The 25,127-nt window shown below is 45.3% G+C and overlaps 1 protein-coding gene across 1 annotated transcript; it reads right to left on the reverse strand.

The window, feature by feature from the left end:
* Positions 1-8,577: 8,577 nt before the first annotated feature.
* LOC140900767 (transmembrane 4 L6 family member 1-like) lies at positions 8,578-23,167 on the reverse strand. Its single transcript, XM_073318595.1, has 5 exons — positions 22,997-23,167; positions 19,049-19,114; positions 10,310-10,455; positions 9,295-9,481; positions 8,578-8,598 (listed from the first exon to the last, which is right to left on the reverse strand). Exons 1-5 carry the CDS (start codon positions 23,165-23,167, stop codon positions 8,578-8,580), a joined length of 591 nt encoding a protein of 196 aa, XP_073174696.1.
* Between the last annotated feature and the right edge of the window lie 1,960 nt (positions 23,168-25,127).

A 25,127-nucleotide genomic window follows, 5' to 3' on the forward strand; every position in this document is an offset into this window, starting at 1 on the left:
GACCTTTTAACCCTTTTTTAAAAAAGGCAATGAGTACTTCTTTGTGGGAAAAGTGACTACTGTGCTCATGCATGGTAACTGTTTAGATTTGGTTCACATGTAGAACAGTCATATATACTCACACAACTCTCAAAGATCTACTTTTAGTGAGAGGGCTAAGGACCTAATGTTACTACTTTTACTGTCTCTAGGCAGATTTTATTTAAAGGATCTGGCCACACAGTGGGGTTTGGTACATACACACAACTGAAAAAAATGTAGTTATTGGAGGTGAGGTTTAAAAAAAAAATGTAACTGAGAAACACATTGTGCTGGGATGAAATTGCCTCTCAAGGAGAAAAAGTAAGTCACAGGTGATTTGCTTGCTGAGGGGTCTATTGCATAAGAATACTTAGCATTTGTACAGCAATTTACATTTTCAAAGAGCAGTAGAAATGTGAACTAATTTGTCAAATTAAAGGCCAGATTTTAATCTTTTGAAGTCAATGTGCGTGTGTGCCTTGGAGGGCATAATTTAGCCCTAAGTAAAGTCATTACCTTAGGCAATTAGCATTAATTGTGATAATGATTTTTAAGATCTGGACACCTATCCACTACTAAGAACTGGACTGAGACCTCACATCCATTTCACAAGGCAACTATTGGATGGCAGGAACATTCTGTCAGCTCTGAGCTAGTCTGAATTTGACACAGCGACCTACAGGTGACATTTCCATATCCATTACCAGTCTGGGCCACCCACATTTGGCCTCCAAGCCTTGTTTAAGTTCAACTGTATTATAAACTACAAGTCAGTGCTTCAGAGTCATGTTTTTCTCACAGAGGAGCAGAGATATATGTTGAGCTTCTCACTACACAAATCTTATGTGTTTAAAAGTCAGTAACAACATCCTCATTGCTGTCACACAAGTGATGGCTTTGCACCCCGACACGTTTTATTGTCAGTAATAAACATTGTAGGAACATAGGATTTGCAATACTGGAACAGACCAATGTTCATGTATTCCAGCAACATCCTGCTTCCAACAGTGACCAAGATTAATTGCTTCAGAGGAAGACATAACCTTCCCATAATGTACTTAATTGTGTAATATTACATAGCTATTTGAAAGGAAAAAGATAGTCTTTCTGTTCCCTGCTTTGCCACTGATTTTCTGTGTGCCTGTGCCCTTTGATAAGTGACTTCAGTTCTGTGTGCCTCAAGTTTTCCCAGCTATAAAATTGAGAATTAAATTTATTCCCCTCTTCCCATGAGGCGTAATTCATTGATGTTCATAAAGTTCTTTGAGATCCTAAATGGAAGTAAGTGATCAGTTTATGCCTTGAAACATTAGGAATGATTGCTGTTGTAACTGTAGCCTGGCTTATATAGCTACAGATGCTGTACACACCATCATGCAACTGTCTAGTCCTTTGAAAACCATGTTGGTATGTATCTGAGGTCCAAATAGAAAGTAGACAAGGAAGGGCCCCTCTAAAAACAGTGGAGGAAGATGCAGATTTTTGCCTCCAAGACAGCAGTGACTGACTATGATAAGAACACATTTTTGTTTGTAGAAATATGTAAAACACGATGATTAACCAGAATTGGCTACACATTTTGGAACTTTATATCACTCAAAGACACAAAGAGAGAGAAGAAGAAAGTTCTAGGGACAGAAATGATAAAACAGTAAGTTTTCTAAATTGGCGAAATTAAAGACTCAAGAAGAGATACACACTGTTCTTCTGTTTAGTCTTTCTACAGAGGAGTCGCCTATATTCAGAGTTAAACAGAAAAGAAGAAAGCATTGGGGTCTTAAATCAAGAATTCTCGACTAAGGGCACGTCTTCACTGGTAACGTTAAAGCGCGCTCTAAAAAACCCACCTCCTGGAGGGGTGCAGCTCCCAGCGCTGGTGCACTGTCTATACCGGCACGTTACAGCGCTGAAACTCGCAGCTTGGGTAATATCTGGTGTTCCTGGCCCCTTTCAGTATAGTTTGAGGCTTGAGTATGGCATAGAGACTGCATTAGTCTTCCTGGTTGACGTTCCGTTAATAGAAGGACATCATAGAGTCTAAGGCCCCAAGGGATCATTGTGATCATCTAGTTTGATCTCCTGTACAGTGCAGACCATAGAATTGAATAAGGCCCAAATCACTAATAAATAATCATAAGACTCAAATCACTTCTAGGAACTTTTATTTTCTCCAAGTGCATTTCCGAGTCTTAATGTAGCTGTGGGTGAGCTTCAGCCTAGCAAGAAAAGTATAGTCCATTCAGAATGGAACATGCTTTTATTCAGTCTTTTATATAGAGTGCTGAGATACGACACTGAGAAGTGAATAATAAACGCCTAATGTAGACAGATATATCCTTACCATTTGACCTGAGGCACCTATCCTCCATTGTAATGTGCACATATGCTCAATGCAAAGCATCTGGTTATCTTCTTGAGCACTTGCTCCATAAATTCTAGATTACACGCCCCCACTTTGGTCTGTATTGTAAATGTGTGGCCTGGGGCAGGCCAGTAGGTGGCTCATTGCCTCAGTTTCCCTCTTGGGTCCCCAGTAATTCCATGCAACCTCTACTCCATCAACATAGTTTATTAACAAAACATAGTACAGATATATACACCAGAAGGATAAGTACCAGGGAGGGAGAGGGGTTATTTAAGTTAAGTGCCAATGTGGACACAAGAACAAATGGATATAAACCGGACATCAACAAGTTTAGGCTTGATATTAGGTGAAGGTTTCTAACCATCAGAGGAGTGAAGTTCTGGAACAGCCTTCCAAGGGGATCAGTGGGGGAAAAAAACCTAACTGGCTTCAAGACTGACCTTGATAAGTTTATGGAGGGGATGGTACGATCGATCCAGCCGGGGATGATTTATCACGTCTAGTGAAGACGTGATAAATTAACCGCCGAGCGCTCTCCCGTCGACCCTGGTACTCCACCGGAGTGAGAAGCGTAGGCGGAGTCGATGGGGGAGCATCAGCAGTTGACCTACTGCAGTGAAGACACCGTGGTAAGTAGCTGTAAGTACGTCAACTTCAGCTACGCTATTCAAGGCTTGAGCTCTAGACACACGCAAACCCCAGGGGACTGTGTTCTTACTCAGTCCCCTAGCTCCCTTTGGAGATGATCACAGCCAAGTTTCCCATCAATATCTAGGGCGACCAGATAGTAAATGTGATGGGGGAGAATAGATGCCTACATAAGAAAAAGCCCTGAATATCGTGACTGTCCCTTTAAAATCAGGACATCTGGTTACCCTAGCACAAATCAAACTAGAAAACACCTTTAGAATAATATTTAATATTTACAGATATTCGTAAAACAGATGATCCCATGGTGGATAAGACAAACAAATAGTGATCTACATGAGAACATACAGGTTACATTAAACACCTCTAATGCAGGAGAACTTGTAACAAAGAGATTACAAAAAGAAAAGGAGGACTTGTGGCACCTTAGAGACTAGCCAATTTATTTGAGCATAAGCTTTCGTGAGCTACAGCTCACTTCATCGGATGCATACTGTGGAATGAAAGCTTATGCTCAAATAAATTGGTTAGTCTCTAAGGTGCCACAAGCACTCCTTTTCTTTTTGCGAATACAGACTAACACGGCTGTTACTCTGAAAAGAGATTACAGAAATACACTTAGCTTTTCTTACTTATTCTAGAGCCCAAACATGTCAGTTTCTTTCCCTTAGTGCTGGCACAAGCTGGGCTGACCTGAGTATAGAGATGGTCACCAGGCAGCAAAACCTTCAGTGACTGTTTACGTGAGCTGATCAGGATGGATGTTTTAGGCTTGTTAAGGTTAGCAGGAGCCCTGGAGCTGGCACATGTCTGCTGGATTCTCTCTCTCACACACTCAAAATATATGCTTGTGTAATCACTTATCTGCCTCCCTGACCCCTTTACCTGAGGGAATTGCTTGGATTTTGGTTGATCTCCTGGCTACACCAGTTCTTAATAATGACATCGCACTCGGAGTTGTCCGAGGCATAGAAACTGTCTTCAACAGCCATGTGGATTCTGACTATCTGAACCAAAGGGCTGCCATCTTCCTTTTGATATCTGGTTGTCTGGCTCTAACAGACTATTCCTGGGCTGGGAGAAGAGCTGGTCAAATAAGCCACAAAGTACTTGGCATATATTTTTGTGAATAAAAGTGTTGGGTTTGGTTCACTGTCATTTACAGGGCCCTAATATTAATCATTCTCAAGTATTTGAGTGGTTACTGGGAATTCATTTAAAATTCATGATTGCTGGAGGTTTAAGAAATATGAGTGTAATGCACTGGCTGTGGTGTGTGTGTGTGTCTAATTGCTGGCCCCAGCAATTATAACAGCCTGCTGCATACTCACAGCTAAAGGAGTTACTCCTTCAGGTAAAATGGTAGAGCCTGTGGGTTTGGTGCTAAAAGACCTAGGTTTCATCCCCACTAGGGTTGCCACCTGTCTAATTGCACAAACCCAAACACCCTTGCCCTGCCCCCTCTCCCGCCCCTTCTCTGAGGCCCCACGCTCACTTCCTCCATCCCCCCTCCCTCTGTTGCTCACTCTCCCCCACCCTCACTCACTTTCACCAGGCTGGGGCAGAGGGTTGGCGTGTGGAGGAGGTGCGGGCTCTGGGAGGGAGTTTGGGTGCAGGCTCTGGGCTGGGGCAGAGGGTTGGGGTGTGGGAGGAGGTGAGGGGTCTGGGCTCCGGCTAGGCAGAACTTACCTCAGGCAGCTCCCAAAAGTGACCAGCAAATCCCTCTGGCAGCGGCTTCTAGGCAGGGGGTGGGGGTCAGGGAGGCTCCATGCACTGCCCCGTCTGCAGGTGCTGGCTCCGCAGCTCCCATTGGCTGCAGTTCCTGGCCAATGGGAACTGCAAAGTAGGCGCTCGGGGTGGGGACAGCATGCCGAGACCCCCCCCGCCCCCCACCAGGGCCTGCAGGAACGTGCTGGCTGCTTCCGGGAGCAGTGCAGGGTCAAGGGAGGCAGGGAGCCGGCCTTAACCCCACTGTGCTGCCGGACATTTAGCACCTAAAATCTCCTGGTTTGGCTTCAGTAGCTTCCAGGAGATAGAGCCTGATTCTGGGAGATTCACGGCGAGACTGGGATGGTTGGCAACCCTACTCCCAACTAGTGACCACAGTGTCTGTATATTCATCAGAACATTAGAAGTGTGTTTTTTTCATCATCTATTCTCCTCCTGTTTAAAAAGTTTCAGTCATCCAATCAGGGAGCAGAAATGATACCATGTGACTGAAGTGACCAGTCCTAGCAGACTGCTCATGAATATCTGATAGGCTGAAATTGGTTTGCCTAAACTACTTGAGAAATACATATGAATAATGAATAAAGCGATAGAAATCAGGGTCAGCACAGGAATAATTTGCAAACTGAAGAAAATGATAAATTTGCAAAGAAATTGTATTCACAATGAACAATTTGCCCAGTTCTAGCTGACAAGAGTCTGGGTTCCCTTGTTAACAGAGTTAACGTTTTTCCTACAGGCTCAGTAGAGTTTGTTAGTGATTATTTTATTCCTTCCTGCTTGCTGTGATGCAGTGTAAGAGATTATAGGGTTTTATAAAGAGTTGTCTAATTAGTTATTGTTTCTTTACATGAGTTTCAAAGCAGCTTTTCCTTAAAAACGCTGCTCCAATAAGTTCTCCCAAGTTTCACTGTCACAACTACACATACAAAGCAGTTCCTCTGTGACAAAGCTCCTGCCTGACCCATATTCAAGACAGGCTTTCGCCTAACATCTCTCCTCTTTGCAACCGAACGCTCAGCAGCAAGCCGCCTGTCCACTTACTTTGCTTCCACTGCAGAAACCCATTTGAAGAAACAACATCTAATGAGGCAGCTCTTCATAATAGAGAGTAACCTGTTCCAGCCAGTTAACTTCTGGTTTCCTTGGGAGGTGGGGAGGAAATAGCAGCAGTGGGAGGCTAGTTGGGGTAGAGTGGGTGTGGGGTGGTCAGGTGGGTGATGATTGGCTGTGTCAGAGCTGGAGTGATGGAGGAGGGTGAGTCTAGGAGCAGGAGCAGACAGAAGCCAGAGCAGAGAGGTAGTGGCAGACAGTAGATGCTGCTGCTGCAGGAGCCAGAGAAGCAGGCAGGCAGTAGTGAAGCAAGCAGCACTAAGGGCGTGTCTGGAGAGTTGAGTGGTGCAAGGGAGTCAGGCCAGCTGGCCTAGGAGAGGACCTTCATGACAGCTTGTGTAGGGTGGGGCAGACACATGGACCTGCATGAAGAGGAGAGGTGGGTGAAAGGAGCTGGTTGCTAGCAGGTTCTATCTGTGTAAACTAACGGCTGCAGCACAGTGGCTGTGAACCGTTTGATCACATACTGTCTGTGAAGCACTGCTAGGAACAAAGGCCTGAATTCTCAGGGACATCATGGCCCCTTAGTGTAACTGAGAATCAAGCTCTAAGGGTTTAATACACTAGAAGCACGTTCATACAGGTCACTCTACAGCAGCTGCACATTTCTCAGGACATGACAATAAACAACCCATTTAAATTGTTAAACATGGGATAATCTGCAGTGCATTTTCATGCAGTGAAAGGATAAAATTTACACAATTTAGCCAAAGACAACGCTGCATTTTATTTCACTTTTCATCAGTTTTAAAATAAAAAGATTGCTGCAGTAAAAGGGACAGTAGTACGGTAAACCTCCTCTCTGATCATAGCCCCTTGCATACTTCACTGTATAGAACAGCTGGAACTTTTGGAGCTACTTACGGGATTTGGATGCATCCACATCCTTTATTAGTATTTGAAAACCTTGGCCAACCTGTGTATTTCTCTCTTGCTTTTTTTAAAGAGAATATGCTTTAAAACATGATGGGCAAAAATTTAAATATTGGTGCTTAAGCTGCACCCCCTAAAATACACCTGTTGCCTGAACATAACCGACATTTATTTGTTCGAATGAGGGATCTGCATGCATATATCAGGTGACAGCATGAGTGACCGGATACTTCTGTGTGAAAATTCCCAAGGGGACAGGGAAAAATGTCCATTTGTGTGATCAAATGCAGTAGTCAAAAAACATTTTTGAAAGAGGAAACAAAGGTTTCTCCTTTTGCAAAACAGATCCAAAGTAACCTAACTTTACAGTTAGGCAGTTTTGAAGAGCTTCTGATATATATGTAAAATATCTTACTACTTTTTGTCTTAAGCAGAAGAATCAGTGACAATTGTAGGAATTAGCCTTTGAAGTGGCCAATAAAATGACAAAGAATTCACAGACTTTCTGGAATTTACCAATCACATGGATTTAGCATTTAGGGCTTGATCTCACACTCAGCACTTTGTGGGATCATTGCTTGCTGTAGCACTGAGAATGATGCCATTTGGTGCCTCTCAGGGCTAGCTTCAGTTTCTCAGAAAAGCGTGCACAAGAATGATCAGAAGTGCAATTTAAAAAAACTAAATACTGAATATGAATATGTTCTACACTAGGATGTGCATATCAGACTCCCCTGGAAATGAGTCTGAATTTTTTTTCCTCCTTATAGTTCAATAAGACTAGTTATTGGCTAGTTGGTTACTATATAACATGCCTTGCATGTTGGGGCAAATGCATCTCCAGGGTTACCAATGTGCAACATTATTACCTTTGAAGTGCTGATTTTCAGTGCAGCATTGGCACTTTACAGACCACCACAGCCTCCTACAGCACCCACAGAAGTGTGAGTGGAGGCTGGCTCCACAGAGGTTAAAGCAGGTTAGAAACTGGCCAGCTGCCTGCTACACCGGGCCTCCACAGTGCTACAAATATTGGCCCTAATTAAGCAACATCGCTACTGCTAGGTCCTGAAAATATCCTTTCTGAGCCCAGTATTGACTGAAGACCAGTGCTTACGTACCAAAGGGATAGAAATAGACAGAGCATGACCTGAAGATGAGCTCTGTGTACGCTCGAAAGCTTGTGTCCCTCACCAACTGAAGTTGGTCCAATACAAGATATTACCTCGCACACCTTGTCTCTCTCATATACTGGGACCGACACGATTACAACAACACTGCAAACATAGATAGAGCATTGCCAGAGAATCTATTCCAGTTTTACACAGGGCCAGGACAGGGTTTGGGGAGCATTAATGAGCATCTTTAGACATCCAACCAGCATGGATGAGTTCAGTACAGCTGATAAATCTTTATATTAGCAATGATTACATTCAGTCCAGGTTTCCATACACAACGGTCAGAACTTCAAAGTGACATGCTTGCTACACAGGGCAGCACTTGCGGGGTAAGCAGTGAATTTTAATTGGAGAATGTTTGTGATTGAATGTTTATATATGCCAGGCGCTCTTGAAAAGACAGCATCATGTTGCCAGTACCAGAGACTTAGCCTGGGTTCTTAGAGGAGACAAAAAAGAATCTGTGACCTCAAAAGTTCTAGTTAATCCACCCCCTCCCATCCAGATATCTTTATAAAATGTTCTGGAGTTGTTTTGAAACTCCTGAACATCTTGGGGTCCCTCTGCCCCCACAAATACAGCACAACACATTATGATTATACATGAATCCCCGCAGGTCTATGCTTGTCACTAGCATTCTTTGTAGGTGATTTACATTCCAGCAATATGTGTCTGAAAGACAAGGAAGGAAAGAATGTCAAGTTAATTAAAGTTCCAGATGGATATCAGGCTGGCTACAGGAATCTTATTAAGTTAAAATAAATAGCAACCTCCTTGTGGAGAGAAATCAAAATGTAAAGGTGTTTTTCTTGCAAAAGAAGAGACTTGCAAGCCAAAAAAAGATTTCTGCCTCATTACAACCCACAGATAACATAATCTTGAAACCTGTATGTCCATAGATGGGCTTCAATCCCTGCATTTTGAAAAGTGACTAGTGACTTTGCGTGCCTCAGTTATTGAGTGCCCAACATGAGACACTTGCTTTTCAGAGGGTGGGTGCTAAGCATTGTCTAAAAATCAGATCTTTTTATGTAGCTCAAATTCAGTACCTGCAAATTGAGATTCCCCAAATCATTAGTTGCTTTTGAAAAGGTAGTCCTAAATAACCACAGCATCAGACCCTTTGTCCCCTCTCCATGTGGGAATAACTAGTGTTATGTTTTTTAAACGGGGCATTACTTTTTATTATTTGTCCAACTATTTAAAAAGTCCTTGAGATTTGCATCATTTGTTTACATATCTGATATTATACACTATCAGGACAATTTACTGTGGTTCTGTCAAAAGTGGGGCTAAAATTATCGTAAAGTCTGATAAAAACTAGTAAAAATAATATTTACTTTGTGATATCTTACATCAGATACTCACCTTTCTTTTCCTCATGCATGTGCCACATATGAATCCAATAAGTCCATTGATGACTTGAATAAAGCAAAGAAAAGCTTCAATTGTACTAATCCCCAAGAGAAGAGAAAACAAGACAATATTCCACATAATAATGTTTTCAGGTTCTTTGCAAATGCTCCATGTTGTCTGATTAAACAAATAATTGTCTCTGTAAATAGAAAAAATAATTGACAACTTATTATGAAGAGTGTTTCAAAAAGACTTCATCTGTTACGAGTTGTACCTCAAAGATTGGGCCTGATTCTCTCCTTCTTGCTATCTTTAGAAGTCATTTGCAAAGCGTAAAGTGAATGTAAAACTCTAACACAGTGGTCTGGTAGCATTTTATACTTTGCAAAGGTGTAAATGACAACATAAGGTGCAGGGCCGTGGAGAATTAGGCTTGCATTACATGGCTGCCTGCATAAGATCCTGTGTTTTGTTTCAGGACAATTTTAATGGCAAAATACAAAAGTCCACAGAATATCAAAAATGTGCCCATAATCTGTTGCAATATCTGATCAGCATTCTCCAGTCCACTTTGCAAGATGTTGTCAGGGTTAACTTGCAAAAAGCCAATGAAGAGATTTTTGCTTTGCTTTTCAGAGGGATGTGGGAGAGGGCTCAATTTGGTAGATTTCCATCCAACTGTGTGATGTTTTAGCCATGTGACTCCCTTTGACTTTAATAGGAGTCAAGGCTCAAATCTCATACAGTCCCATAAAAGTATCGCACAGCCATCACACAAGTCTGGTCAATAGCGCAATGGAAACAAAGCACCTGTGTCCTCCAAAACAAAAGCAGGCAGCTTCCCAGAGAATAGGCCAGAGAAGTTGGACCAAGTGAAGGATGGCTGGGGCCTGCTCACTCAGAATAATATAGATTCAGGATCTGATAGCGCAGAACATCAATTCAGTTCAGAAAAACCTAGATCCGCTGTTCGAAGGGTGCAAAAATTGGCCCTTGCAGTTTGGAAGAGTCAGTACCTCATACTTACGTCAGTGTGTCATTCCGGAAAGGGTAGATATATACTCCATCACCGGTGTCACAAAGAGGCCCACTAATCAGTCCCAAGGATGAGATGACCATACAGTATACCCCTCCTGCAGCTCCCAGCACAGCCAGCAACACAGAGAGCAGCATCTGAAAGGGAGAAGGCCCTGAACATCATCTGTATGGACACAGAGTATTATGGACACCTCAGACTGTGAATGGAAAGGGAATCCCTCTTTAGCTGTTTTGCACTTTGGGCAATAAAAAATAACAACCGTAATTTGGGGCCTGCTTCACTGCTGCAGGAATTTGAAGTTGTTGAATCTTTCCAACTCTGGTGCAGCTACCCCCTGGGCTGAAGAAAGGTGCAAATTGCATCCCACCTGCCTGCAGAGGTGGGTGAAGCCCAGACCTTTAGGAACATAGGACTGGATGGGTATGTCTACACTGCAGCTGGGAGCGTGCTTCCAGCCCAAGTAGATAGACTTGCACGAGCTCGAATAGCAGTGTGGCTGTTGCGGGATGGGCAATGGCTCAGGCTAGCACCAACGCCCAGACCAGGGGGCCAGGAGAGCTTGGACTCGGGGGCCTGGCCTGAGCTGCCGCCCGTGCTACTATTTCCAGCGTGCTAGCTCGAGCAGAGCTAGTGCGCGTCTGTCTACCTGGGCTGGGAGGCTCGCTCCCCTGACTGTAAAGCGAGAAGAGTCCATCGTGACCATCTAGGCTGACCTCCTGCACATCACAGGCCACAGAGCCTCACCCAGCCCCTCCTGTAATAGACCCAGAACCTCTGGCTGAGTTACTGAAGTCCTCGAATCATAATTTAAAGACCTCAAGTTACAGAGAACCCCCCATTTACACAAGTTGAAACCATCAAGTGACCCATCCCCCTGGCTGCAGAGGAAGGCGAAACCTCCCTCCGGTCTCTCCTAATCTGACCTGAGGGAAAAGTCCATCCTCACCCCAGATACAGTGATCAGTTAGATCCTGAGCATGTCGGCAAGACCCTCCCCCCTCCCTCCGCCAGACACCTGGGAAATAATTCTCTGTAGTAACTCAGAGACTCCCCATCGAGTGTCCCATCATCGGCCATTGGAGATATTTGCTGCTAGCAGTTGCAGATTGGCTACATGCCATTGCAGGCAATCATACCATCCCCTCCATAAATGTATGAAGCTCAGTTTTGAAGCCAGTTAGTTTTTTTGCCCCCCACTGCTCCCCTTGGAAGGCTATTTCAGAACATAAGAACCTAAGAACAGCCACAGTGGGTCAGACCAAAGGTCCATCTAGCCCAGTACCCTGTCTTTCGACAGTGGCCAATGCCAGGTGCTCCAGAGGGAAGGAACAGAACAGGTAATAATCAAGTGATCCATCTCCTATCGCCCATTCCCAGTTGCTGGCAAACTTCACTCCTCTGATAGTTAGAAATCTTTGTCTAATTTCAAGCCTAAACTTGTTGATGGCCAGTTTATATCCATTTGTTCTTGTGTCAATGTACCCCTGATAGACCCTGGTCATTGGCAGGTGGGATCAACCTGGGACCTCTAAATCAGGGATAGGGAACCTATGACATGTGGGCTGGATCTGGCCCACTGCTTCATTTCATCTGACCTGCTGCAAGTCTCTCCCTCCTGCACCCAAACTCCCTTCCAGACCCCCCACTCCCACCTGCACCCCAACCCCCCTGTCCCAGGTTGGAACCCCCCCATCCAAACTCCCTCCTGGAGCCTGCACCCCGAACTTCCTCCTGCACCCCAACTCCCTGCTCCAGCCCTGAGCCCGCTCTTGCACTCCAAACCCCTTGGACCCAGTCTAGAGCCCCCTCCTGAACCCCAAACCCCTCATCCCCAGCCCCACCCCAGAGCCCGCACCCCCAGCCAGAGCCCTCACCCCAACCCCCCACCCCAGCCCGGAGCCCCCTCCTCCACCCTGAACCCCTCATTTCTGGTCCCACCCCAGAGCCTAGGGGAAGCCCTGAGCCTCTGCACCCTCCTGCGGGACTGTGTGTAGCCCACAACTGACTTTTTCTGTGGGTCAAAGGCCCCTGATAAAAAAAAGGTTCCCCACCTCTGCTCTAAAGCTTAGTGCATGACCCTCTACTGGAGAGGTCTACAATCTGGGGGTGCACCCCCTAGGGGGGGTGCAGAGTAATGTTTCGGGGGGGTGAGACTCGGGCTCGGACCAGCCCCCACAGGGGGGCGGGGAGGGAGCACTGTCCAGCTCTGCTTCTGGCCCTGGCCTTGCACCCAGGGTCCCGCCTGCTGGCCCCGTGCCCAGGGATTGGCTCCCAGCCGTGGTTACCGACCCTGCGCCCGGGGTCCTAGCTGCCCACCCTGCGCCTGGGGCTCTGTGCCCAGTTTCGGCTGCAGGCCTCGGCCTCTGGCGAAGGGTCAGCCAACCACCGAGGGTCCACTCCCACCCCCAGCTGTGGCCCCAGCCTCAGCCTCCTTACTCCTGCCTATGTCCCCACCCTCCCGGAGCCATGGCCCCGCTCCCACCTCCATGGCGGGGGGGTGAGGACAGGGATAAGAGGGGGCGCAAGGTAAAAAGTTTGAGGACCACTGCTCTACTGCATGAGTTAAAAGCTTCTAGCCAAGGCTGTAGCAGACTCATTAATCTCTAGGTGATCTAGGTGCCACTAGAGGGGGACAGAGCACCTCACCCAACAGGCATGGATTAAATAAATCAACATTAGCACTTAACTTAAATAATAGCATTGTCCTTTAGCTCACATAGTTTTTCTCCTTCCCTGGTGTTTACCCCTTCATGGCTTTAATTGCCTGGAGTTCCATAGCAGATCCGCCAGTGATGGCAGCGCATAAGACTGATTCACTGCATCTCCTGGGTTCCCTCAGCCAGCCACTTTTAATCATCTAAGAGTATATGGTTGCTGTTTGTATATGGAAAACTTTGATAAGTGGTGCTACCAGTGGTGCCTTTAATTAGGGCTGCCTAATACGTCCGGTTATAAGATGTACTTTTGGTTGCTTATAACTTTGCCAAACTTTAACCATTTGGGATGCAATTTTCCATGCTGGGTGCCTGGCTCAGCCTGGATTTATTTATTAGAAAGTTTTGGATAAAATGGTTCAGCCAATTCCAGGAACAACATGAGGGAAAATGCATTGTTTTTCCACCGGGACTGAGTGTGCTCCAGGCTGGGGCTGCAGGGGCTGAGCAGGAATTTCCCTGCAGCTGCTCCTCGGAGCTACGGGGGGCTGCTGTGGTGCCACCAGGAAGATTGTCCAGTGATCTTAATGCTTCTGTTGCTGGTGCCTTGGCAGCGTGGAGGAGAAGGAAGTAGCTTTGTGGTGGAGACTTACAGAAGCTGGGGCGGGAGATGAAGACTAAGACAGGAGGGGGCAGAAGGGGAAAGGTCTTTAGCCACTGGAGAACTCTCCAGTCCAGAACATGGAATCAAACTTGGGATTCCTGAGTTTCAATGTTCTCTGCTGTCAGCAAACATCTGTAAAACCCACTGGTAAAAATGTGTCTCATTTTCCTTGAGTGGCTGATCTACATAGAGGATGTCAACCTACTACTGCTATTGGTTACTGCCTTAGGTCAAATGGCAGAGGTTTGTGTTGTAGATCTAACAGTTCCAAACCTATTGATGAAACATGTGAAGGTTATTATGATTCCACATGATGGAATTTCTGTGATTTTTTCAGTATGCTTTTTTAAAAACGTAGGAAGCTACAAAAACGTTACAGCCAAGATTGAAACATCAAGCACTCAGAAATTAGGTTTCAGAGTAGCAGCCGTGTTAGTCTGTATTCACAAAAAGAAAAGGAGTACTTGTGGCACCTTAGAGACTAACCAATTTATTTGAGCATAAGCTTTCGTGAGCTACAGCTCACTTCATCGGATGCATTCAGTGGAAAATACAGTGGGGAGATTTATATACACAGAGAACATGAAACAATGGGTGTTATCATACACACTGTAAGGAGAGTGATCACACCCATTGTTTCATGTTCTCTGTGTATATAAATCTCCCCACTGTATTTTCCACTGAATGCATCCGATGAAGTGAGCTGTAGCTCACGAAAGCTTATGCTCAAATAAATTGGTTAGTCTCTAAGGTGCCACAAGTACTCCCATTCTTTTTTCAGAAATTAGGAAAAGCCAGAATTGAGGTTGCAAATCTTAATTAGGCCCCCTTGTGCATTATGATATATAGCACAGAAGTTTTATGGTATGTTACTTCTGCATCATGAGGCAGGAGACCCAAATTATGGACAAGATTGTGGGCTTTAAGCTGTTGCCCTTAATTGGGCGGAGTGGAAGGGCAGGACATTGGAGGCTGCTCCTGGGGTGACTGTGCTGCTGTTTTAGGCACAATGTCTCCAGGAATGGTTGGGCAGCTCAGGCCTGAGTATGTCTCCTATTCCCTTTTACAGGTCCCAAGCTGAGTTCCCCATTATACCCACCCACCTTTGCTAGTGGGCAGTAGGGGGATCCGTTGAAGGATCTAGTGCTGCAGCTCACACCTGACTCCCCTGGTTCTTACACACTAAAAGCCAAAAGACTGTGATTTTTGCCTGATCCCTTAAGCCCTCCCTTTCCCTGCGAGAAGTGGGTACAGGCTAGCCCTGCACTGATACCTCTTATAAATGGCTCAGGTTAAGGGACTACTAGATAATGATGCTCCTGTTGTTACAGGAAATATTTGAGGGATTTCCTCTCATTATAGCATAGTGGTGAGGATGTTTTTGGAGGAGGACACCCCCTCCTGCAGGACACAGAAGCTCACCTAGGTTGTTACTTTCCAAAAATTATTATACCTGTTCCCATAATGAAAGAACAAAAGGGCATTTAATGAAGTTAAAAGGCAATCATTTAAAATGTATTAACAGAAATATCCATTCCATAACATATAATTAGTCTGCAGAAATCACTGCAGATGGAAATGGAGAACTTAATAAGACAAATAAAAGGATAGATAGATAGATAGATAGATAGATAGATTTATACTTATTTACCATTTGTATTGCAGGAGCACCCAAAGGCCCCAGTGAGGATCAGGGCCCCATTATGCGAACCACTGTACAAACTTTCCCCCCCATTGCTGAAGCCCCTTGTCATTGTTTGTGAATCACTGGCAAACCAATTTTGAATATTCCAGCTCCCTGTAAAAAATCTGCAGAGCCATTTCCTTATATCATCCTTCAAATCTCTCCTTAAAACTCATCTCTGCTGCGGTGTTTATAAATCACTCAACAGTGGCTGAGCTGTTGGTATAATGAGACTGTTGCTTATTACACTAGTCAGAACATCCCTCTGTTACCATGGGCTTCTCCCCATCTAATTTCTGCATCAAGCCATAACTTCTGCTTAAGCTGTAAAATAGCTTGTAAAAATATAACCAGTCTTGACTCAGACTGCGAGTGATGGAGAATCTACCACGTGGCGAGGTGAGCTGTTCCAAGTGTCAGTTACCTTTCCTCATAAATTTGTACCTTATTTCTAGTCTGAATTTGTGTAGCTTCAGCAGCCAGCCGCTGGTTCTTGTTATGCCTTTTTCTGCTAGATTAAAGAACTGTTTGCTATCAGCCATCTCTTCTCCATGTAGTTACTTGTAGAGTCTGATTGTCACCTTTTCCACTGTTTGTTATAGTCATCAGTGGCTCTTGTCTTATATTTAGCTTGTAAGCGCTTTGAGATAGGGACTGTCTTTTCATTCTAGATACATTTACAGTGCTTAGCACAATGGAGTCTGATTCCACATTGGGGTCTTTGGGCTCTACTACAATACAAATAATAACAACAGTAAAGCTGAAGTGTGTATGCACCAGCTGTCAGAGTAGGGAAGGCTAAGGCCAGACTCTTGGGATCTCAGCTCACAGTCAGGGATGCAGTAGTGAGTCAGTGGCAGAGTAGCAAGTGGAAGGATAGTGGAGCTAAGTGGTGCCAGTCAGATGCCTCTTATTGTCTTAGCTGGCCGAGGGATCAAGGACTCAGGAGTGGGAACAAAACCAGAATACATCCTATGGGGCTAGAAGGGAGTGTCTGTCTAGCCTGAGTGTTGTGCTGGGAGGAACCGTCTGAAATTCTGCTGGGGGTGGTGGTGAGGGACTAGACTGGAGGAACAGCTGTGTCTGGGGTGCACCAGTAATTCTGGTGGATCTGAGCCCCATTTAGCTTATTTCACCTGTTGTGATTTAGCACGTACTGCAGAGCAACTGAACACACGGCCATGTCTTAGGTTGTGACTTGTTGCCATGTCCATCCAATGCTTTGTCAGATCAAAGGCAATTACTTAAAATCAGATTAAATTCCTTAAATTTAGTAAAGCACCTTAACAATGTAGAATGATCTCATTATGAGTCTTACTAAATGTAAACTGAAAGGTATTGATGAAAATACTTTATTGCTCAGTTCTAGTTACAGGCTACTGCTAGCAAGGAACTGGACTAGAAAAACATTTCTAAATCAGTTTATCCTGGCTAACGAAAACCGCAGTACATCAGAAACAACAATTAATGTACAAGGCATGGAGATTAATTGAGATACCCTCACAGTTTGTTTGCTCTGTCATGTTTGTAATTTTTGAGGGACAAATTCTCCCTGGCCTGTGGGTGGGTGGAGAGAGCACAGAGAGCCTTTCCATCTCTGGTGTGTAACTCACTAGAGGATGTGGGTTATAGGTCCCCCTCAGTGATGCCCTGCAGAAGATGTGAGTCTGTTACAGCCCCAGCTAGAGAGACTTGGCTTTAGCTCAACCTGTAACAGGTTTCACTTCTAGATGTAGGTACCCTGTTCACTCCCTGGTATGTTGGACAAGATGGCAGCTGTCACATCAGCTCGGTACAAGGGTCAGGGACAGCCCCAGTCCCTGCATTTAGGTGTAAGCAGTGTCAGGATGAGCTCCACCCTGACATCTGGTGGTGAGGTGTGGCAAGTTGTGGAAAAGAACTTCAGGGGCCGATCTCATTTGCATAGGCACACCCACCATGCCTAGAATGAGACCATAGCTGCCTAAATGGTCACTTTGGCTGCTGTGGGATCCCCAGTGTCTCTGTTATTGGGGCAGGAAGAATAAATTGTTATTACCCTGATTATGGGAACTGTGCTTGGAACTGTATGTGGCCTTTTGTTATGATGGAGGGATTCACCATCAACTAAGTAGCACTCGCTAGGCAAGGGTCATGGGTTCCAAAACTGTGTGAAGGGAGAGAGGCTGGGGACAAGTAGTAATACTTGGTGGCATGGGCCCCTTGGTGAGGGCCTTACATGCTAATTGCACTTCCTCCTCTCTCCACTGTGGAATATCAGAGCTAATTTTGATTTCATTAGAAGTCTAGTTATAGGCTGCTGAGCTCACTTTGGGCTGACAGTGCACCAGCACTGGGGCTCCCCTACTACAAGCTGAATTCACCTAAGAGCTGAAATCACTGAGTGTTGTGTTAAGTAGTGGGGGAGCTTGAAGATATATTGTGGAGCAGTTTGCGGGACGGCTGGTGAAGCAGTTCGACGCGGAGCAGTGTGTGGATGGCAGGAGCTGCTTGTGGGCCGTGGAGCTGAGCGAAGGAGTTCGTGGGGCGGCTGGCGGAGCGGAGCTGAGCGAAGGAGTTCGTGGGGCGGCTGGCGGAGCGGCGCGCAGCTGAGCGAAGGAGTTCGTGGGGCGGCTGGCGGAGCGCAGCGCAGCTGAGCGAAGGAGTTTGTGGGGCGACTGGCGGAGCGGAGCGCCGCTATGGAGCTATGGGGCGGTCAGCTTCAGATCATGTAAGGTGCCTCTTACCCCCGTCCCATTTCCACCCAGGTTGGGAGGTAAAGCTCTGCAGATAAACTTTCGAACTCTGGGGCTGCCCTGACCAGGGACAGAGACTTTTGGGGCATTGGACTTTTGGGACTTTGGGTGATTTGGGGTTGCTGGACTCAAGAACCAAAGGGAAAAGGGCATGCCCCAATTTGCCTGGGGTGGGTTTTTTTTTGCTCATGGGTTGTGTTATGAATCCTGTTGGTGGTGTTTCCCCAACATAATGCCACCTTGCTTTTCTCTGTTATTAAAAGGCTTTTGCTACACTCAGACTATGTGCTTGCGAGAGGGGAAGTATTGCCTCTTGGAGGCGCCCAGTGGGGGTGGTATATATTTGTCCCAGGTCACTGGGTGGGGGCTCGAGCCGGTTTGCATTGTGTTATTGGAATGGAACCCCTAGATATTGAACCCGGCCCTTGTTGCTGCCAACTCTGATGGGCAGAAGGGTTACATAGGGGAGCACAGAGATTTCTCCCTCCACGCACCCATGGAAAAGCCCATCACCCGAGGGAGGAAGGAGAGGCAGGACCCTGGCACTGTCCTCACATGAACAGCCACAGGAAAGGGGCTAGGCTGTGCCACCCTAGAGGATGGTATAGTTTGCCAACTCCCCCTGTGCACCAGGAAACTGGAGCAGTGATTTGCTCTACTTGGAGTGGGGTAGTGCAACTTTGTCCCACTCCACTCTACACTTATTATTGTGGCTAAATGTTCCAAATCTGGCCTTGGGATAGATACTAGTTTCTATAAACACTCCAATATATTAACATTCTTGCTAGATGAGGCTGCTTCTGTGATGGGGTCAATCAATCATACGCTAAGCACAGGGATTCTGTAGGTCAAGCCCTATTTCTGTATTGGGAGGATTGGACTGTCAGTGGTTGCATGCTTTGTGCCTTTCCATCTGCTCAGCTTCCACTTAAGGGCCGTTATTCACGGATCATAGTGGTTGCCCTTTTCAGCACGTAAATTGTTGCTTACCCCACATCTGTTAGCACAACATCCAGCTCCACCTGCACCCAGCATCATAAATGCTGGCAGAATAACCTGTAAGTTAAGCACATATTGAATTAATGTGCGAGGTCTCCATACACTCAGCATTAGTTGGACAACGTGTGAATTAAGTGGGATCATAGGATGAAGCTACTTTAGCTTCTCCTGGCTCTTCACTGTGTGGTACACCAATGGAGACTCTCTTGCGCATTGGCAGAGTGACTTTAGGTAGTCTATGGTATTCCAACTGACTCTAAGGGCTTGTCTACACTACCCGCTGGATTGGTGGGCAGCGATCGATCCAGCGGGGGTCGATTTGTCGCGTCTAGTCTAGAAGCAATAAATCGACCACCGAGCACTCTCCTGTCGACTCTGTGACTCCACCGGAGCGAGAGGCGCAGGTGGAGTCGACAGGGGAGCATCAGCAGTTGACTCACCGCACTGAAGACACTGCGGTGAGTAGTTCTAAGTATGTCAACTTCAGCTACGTTATTCACGTAGCTGAAGTTGTGTAACTTAAATCGATCCCCCGCCCCCAGTGTAGACCAGGCCTAAGGAAGTTCAGTGCAGTATTAAGGGGACTGAAGGGCAGATTTGCAGCTAGTGTAAACCAATGTAGCTCCATTGACTTCAGTGGATTTACACCAGTTTACACCAGTTGAGAATCTGGTCCTAAACTAGAGTGCGGGGCTTTAAATTGCACCATTTTACTCATCATCCCTGAATTTGACCTTTTGTGTTAGACCACAGGAAGGTGCAAACAACACAATTCAGTCAACAGTCTCTGAGCTCAGCTCAGTTTGATCCATGGTAATTATTAGTTGGAGTCAAGTTGATAAGGTGTAGCCATCAGTCCCGTCCATGACTGTGCCATGGCAGGATGTCCTATCACGCCACATAGGGTCTCCTTAGACCAGCGGTTCTCAAACTTTAGTTTTGGGGATCCCAATTTTGATTTAAAATTTTGCTGGGGACCCCCAAGTCCCCCGCTCAGCCCCAAGCACTGCCCCCAGTCCACAGCTTCCCCCAAGGTCCTCCCCCTCCCCACCTCTTCCTGCCCCTGCTCCACCCATGCCCCTCCTCTTTCCTGCCTCTTTCCATCCCCTCCCCCAAACGCTCCCCTTCCCCTTCCTTCCCCTCCCTCCTAGCGCCTCCTGCACGCCAGAGGGGAACAGCTGTTCCCCGGTGTGCAGGAGGTGCTGGGAGGGAGGGGGAAGAGTTGAGGGAGGAGTTGATCAGCGGGGCCCATAGACCCCCTGGAGTACCCTCGTGGACCCCCAGTTTGAGAAACGCTGCCCTAGACAACACAGGTTGGAGAACTACATGGTCTGTCTGTGTCCAGTAACCAGAATAAAGAATCCCCCTTTATGTTCATAAAATAGCTGAGTCCACTGTCATTTGTGTAGCTTTTTCATGCAGGAACATGGGAGAGAAAAGCATTTCACTGTGGCTGTCTAGCAAGGGAATGGAAGGCGGGATGGACTCGGGGGCAGGTGGAGTACTTGAAACTACTATTACCTCTCTTTTTTTTTTAAACTGACTAGATTTCAACCTGACAGTATCCCTTTAACAGCTCATCACAACACTTCCACAAGTGCTATGGGCAGAAAGCGAAGAATATAACGTCCATTGTAACTGAACCTCAGTGGGGAATTTATGTGAGCAGAATGAAAATACTTCTGTTGGAATTTGGCTAGGACATTGGGATTTAAAAAATCCTCCTGTTGCGAAAAGTGCAATGAGGTAGTCAACAGTGCAACCCCAGCAACACAGGGTCCTCTAGTACCCTCCTCAGGCATTTTAGAGTATTGACTGAGAGGCAAGAGTGCCATCTACTGAATCAGCAGCCCTGCTTCCCTCACTACCCTCCTTTTCCTTGAAGGCCTCCTGTCCAGTCTGTGAGTGGGCTATTTTGTCTCGGCTTGGAGCAAGTTCATTTGTTTGGAGTGCAGGGCTTGTTTGGTGCGTCTCGCTTTTCTGAGCATCTGTATCTTCCTGCCTTTTGAGGTTAGAATGAAAATTTGCCAGTACGCTGGCACCAGTGAGGTGGGGGTCTATGTGTTGCGGGGTCTCAGTCATTTCCCAATGGTGCCATTCTACGTTTGCAGCATCGAGTACTCGTAACAAATGAGTCATTCTGCGTTTCCTTAAATGTCTGAATTTGCAAACTAAGGAAATTGAGGGGTTTTAAGCAAAATAAAGGTCTGTGTTCTGTTTTTATAAGGGCATGTCTTTTAAAAAGCAGCCATGGAAGACAAGGAGAGAGCAAGGTTGAAATGAGCCAAAGCTGGCTACTAAATGGGAAGGTTGTGTGCTGGCGTGGTACACAGGAGCCTGGATTCAGTTCCCAGTGTGAGACTGACTTTCTATGCGACCTTGAACAAGTTGTTTAATTTCTTCATGTTTCAGTTCCCTTGCTGTCACGTGGAGATAATACTCCCCTTCTCCCACACTTTGTCTATTCACACCTCTTTCTCAGTCTATCACATAATTTCATGGAAAACATATACACTTAACAGCACTGTTTTGCTGATCAATAACTACTCGTAGTGCGGTTGTCAGCGTTTTGGAGATCAATGCAAACGCCTCTTCCCCTCTCTGTGTCCACTTTTGATGCGCACCATCCTGGCCACAGCCTAGCCTTATTAGAGCCCTCAAGAGAAGTCATGTTCTGAATGTGACACAGGGCTCTCATGCTGAACATTAGTCTTTCCTTTCATTGAAAGCCAGTGGCCCCTGGGCTTGGAATGGTATGAATTTTTCACAGGTACCTATGGTACAGTTTTAATCTTTGTTCAGATTCCCTGTTCATACATCCAGAACTCAGCATGAGGGATAGGCCTATGGAGTAGGTGGACGGTACACAAGAAGAGCCAGGCAAGCTATTCATAGCAGACAATTTACTCATTTTTCTGTTTGTGAGATATGGGCCTGATCCAAGCCTATTATACTTAATAGGAGTTTTTCCATTAAGTTCAGTGGGTTTTGGATCCGGGCCTTACCGAGAACAGACTTTGATTTTTATGGATGTGTTGTTCATAAATATTCAGTGAGGAGTACATTTCATCTCCTCCTTTATGTGAGGAGATGACAGCCTATTTAGTGTGTATGGTCTATTCACTTAGACTCTTTACTGTTCGTTATTTGTGGTATATGATTCATCACCTCAGTTGCATGGCTTTTTTTCCTGCTCCTTGATTGCATGACTGAATATGTAAAGACAAGGACAAGCACTTCATACAATCTATTCAAACACAATGCATATACAACTGTGGGAATTCACACAAAGAACAGGCATTCCCCAAACATGCATGTGGACAAATAGCTGGTCATACACATGTTCACAGAAAAATGACCAAAAGTAAAAAAAGTTCAACCATTTTCATAACAGCTATTTGGAACTCAAACAGTGCTCACAAAATAGAGGAGCAGTTCAGCACTACTTGATTTTGACAACAGCTCCAATAAGGGCAAGCCCAAACAAGCTTCAGTGCCTCATGAAAGGTGAGAATAAAATCAATGGAAGGAGCAACAAGGCAACACAACTCAATAAATGTGAGAACTTACAACCTAAAGCTGAATTTACACATTGAGCCTGAAAGAAACTTGTGTGTGTGTTTACTACCTAAATAATGAAAAGCCAACATTTTTGTTTCCTCTAATATTTGTAATTTGGAATTTCTTTGGACACCAGGATTTTCATAAAGAAGTTATATTTCTTTCTATAGGTGATTTCCCCTTTGCCCTCTGGAAAGATGCCTTCTCAGTTTTAGACCCCAGATAGTTTTAAACTTTTTCCCACAGATAAGTTGTGTCATCTACAAATGTAAAGGCAGCCCCCATGGATTGTTATTTGGAATTGACAGAGGCATTGATAAGCTTTAAAAAGTTGAAATAATTAAAACAACAACAACAATGACAAAACTTCTCTCTTACCAGTATCCCAGCTCCAAGAATGCCATGGAAAAACCAGACCAAATCAGTTATCTTGTCGGGCTCTATAACATTTCCATTGGGGAAGTACAGGAGAAGATTGGAGATTATGGCACATACAGCTAATGGGAATAACACGACCCCAATGCACTTTGAACACTTTCCAGTGCACATTGTAGCTCACCCCTGTGGAAAGAAATGAGAGAGGAAAGTATGGGTCGTGGCACAGTTTAAAAAACAGTGAGACTTGACAAGGCAATCGTTTTCTTTCTTTGTTGGAGAGAACTGTAAAGTATGTGACACTTGTTATGAAGCAAGATATTTTCAATTAACCATTTATTTAAGAAAGGCTCTACTATATAGAGTTGTTCGCCTCCAGTTCAAAACTGGCCCTGGTTAGTAGTAAACAAATATTGGTTGCTCAGTGTCCTGTGTGAAATGGCTGTGTCCTATGTGAAATGAATTGATGGTTTCATTCTAGTTCCTACAGAACAGCTGTTCACATCATTAAGATCACCACTGTGGCTGGCACTAACTAGTGCCCTTCCTAACAGTGTAAGGAGTGGGGTCAAGGACTGAATAGGCATGGAGACTGAGGCATCCTCTTTCAATTGGTTAGATCTTCAGGCTCAGCATGAGGTGCATAGATAGCATGGTTTGGAGCAGGTTACATTGCAGTTGCCTGTGTGGTGTGCTTGTTCGAGCAGAGGACTTCAGTTTCAGGGCTGTCTATTGGTCCCTATATGAGCGCTAAACTTATTTAAAAGAAAACCAGTGCAGAGGTACATTTAGTTCTGTGGGTATTTGTGGAGAGCAGATATTTGCCTGAGACACTCATTAGCTAATAGTGCCAGGTCATCTCATCTTCAGAAAAGTGGGAAGACCGTTATATTGTGAAAAGCAGCGGCCCTATATTTTCTGGCTTTCAGGTTTTCAGGCTAATATGTCCCGTTCTATACTAAAAACATGCCTGGTGTCTCATACCCAATAGTGAATCTTTATTCCATAATTAAGCTATTGGGGGCCACTATTTTTCCACAGCACACATTTGGCATCATCAACAACAGTAAAGCTTCCCCACACTGCTAATCCTGGAAGGATTCCTTCTAAGGCCTTGTTTACATGGAGCATTTCCCCAAATGCCAGCAACCAAGGGACAGCCACTGATGTAATTGCAGTGGTCTAATCCCAAAGTACAGACAAAGAAACCCTCAGTTTGCACCAGCACCACTTATACTTGCTTGAAACTGGGGTAAGTCCACTGTGCAAATCACTGTTTTCCTTGTCTACCTTTAAGCGTTGCACCAATGCAGCTCCCTTGGCAGATGGCTATTAACTACTGGAATTGGGGAAAATTTCCGAGGAAGACAAGACCTCAGAGGGAGAGCATGATTTAGACTTCATGCCCATTCATTTCTTTGCTTCTCTACTCAGTCTACAAAAAAGAAAAAAGAAAAAAAGACAGAGACAGGATGGGTGAGGTAATAACTTTTTCTGGACCAACTTCTGTTGGTCCTAGAGATGAGCTTTTGAGCTTACATGGAACTCGTCTTCAGGTCACCACCCCGCAACCTTGCCAAGCTGATCATCAGAAGCAAGCTCCCCACAGATCAAACCCACCAATTCAAAGCAGCACCAGATCTTGCCAGATGCAAAACCTGCAGACACATTTCTACTGCTATGATGATCAACACCTCCCACAACACACCTTTCAAGATCCATGGGTCCTATGCCTGCCTATCACAACATGTGGCATACCTTATCCAATGCACTAAATGCCCCAGTAACAACTATATGGATGAAACCAGATCACTATGCTCTCAAACGAACTCACACAGAACAATGATAAAAGACAAAAAGCCCATATCACCCATGGGTGAACATGTTTCACAAAATGATCACTCCATATCTGATCTCTCAGTCCTCTAAAGGAATCCCGCACAACACCTTAAAAGATGAGGCATGGTCAGGTGTTAACAAGCCACTTCACCTTGAATGGTCTCTTAGAATATGTGTTAACTACTTTTGCCAAACAATCTGTTCCAGCTTGTATTTACCTGAGTACCTTTCCCATACCTGAAGAAGAGCTCTGAGTAAACTCAAAAGCTTGTCTCTTTCTCCATCAGAAGTTAGG

This window comes from Lepidochelys kempii, chromosome 1, assembly GCF_965140265.1.
Source record: "Lepidochelys kempii isolate rLepKem1 chromosome 1, rLepKem1.hap2, whole genome shotgun sequence".
NCBI classification, from domain to species: Eukaryota; Metazoa; Chordata; order Testudines; family Cheloniidae; genus Lepidochelys; species Lepidochelys kempii.

Excerpts from the sequence above, each read along its gene's own strand:
- LOC140900767 (XM_073318595.1), bottom strand. The coding sequence starts at position 23,167 with ATGTGCACTGGAAAGTGTTCAAAGTGCATTGGGGTCGTGTTATTCCCA. Across the intron at positions 9,482-10,309 it reads TTCCGGAATGACACACTGAC|AGACAATTATTTGTTTAATC; the intron begins GTAAGTATGAGG and ends TTCTATTTACAG. Across the intron at positions 8,599-9,294 it reads CATGCATGAGGAAAAGAAAG|ACACATATTGCTGGAATGTA; the intron begins GTGAGTATCTGA and ends CTTGTCTTTCAG.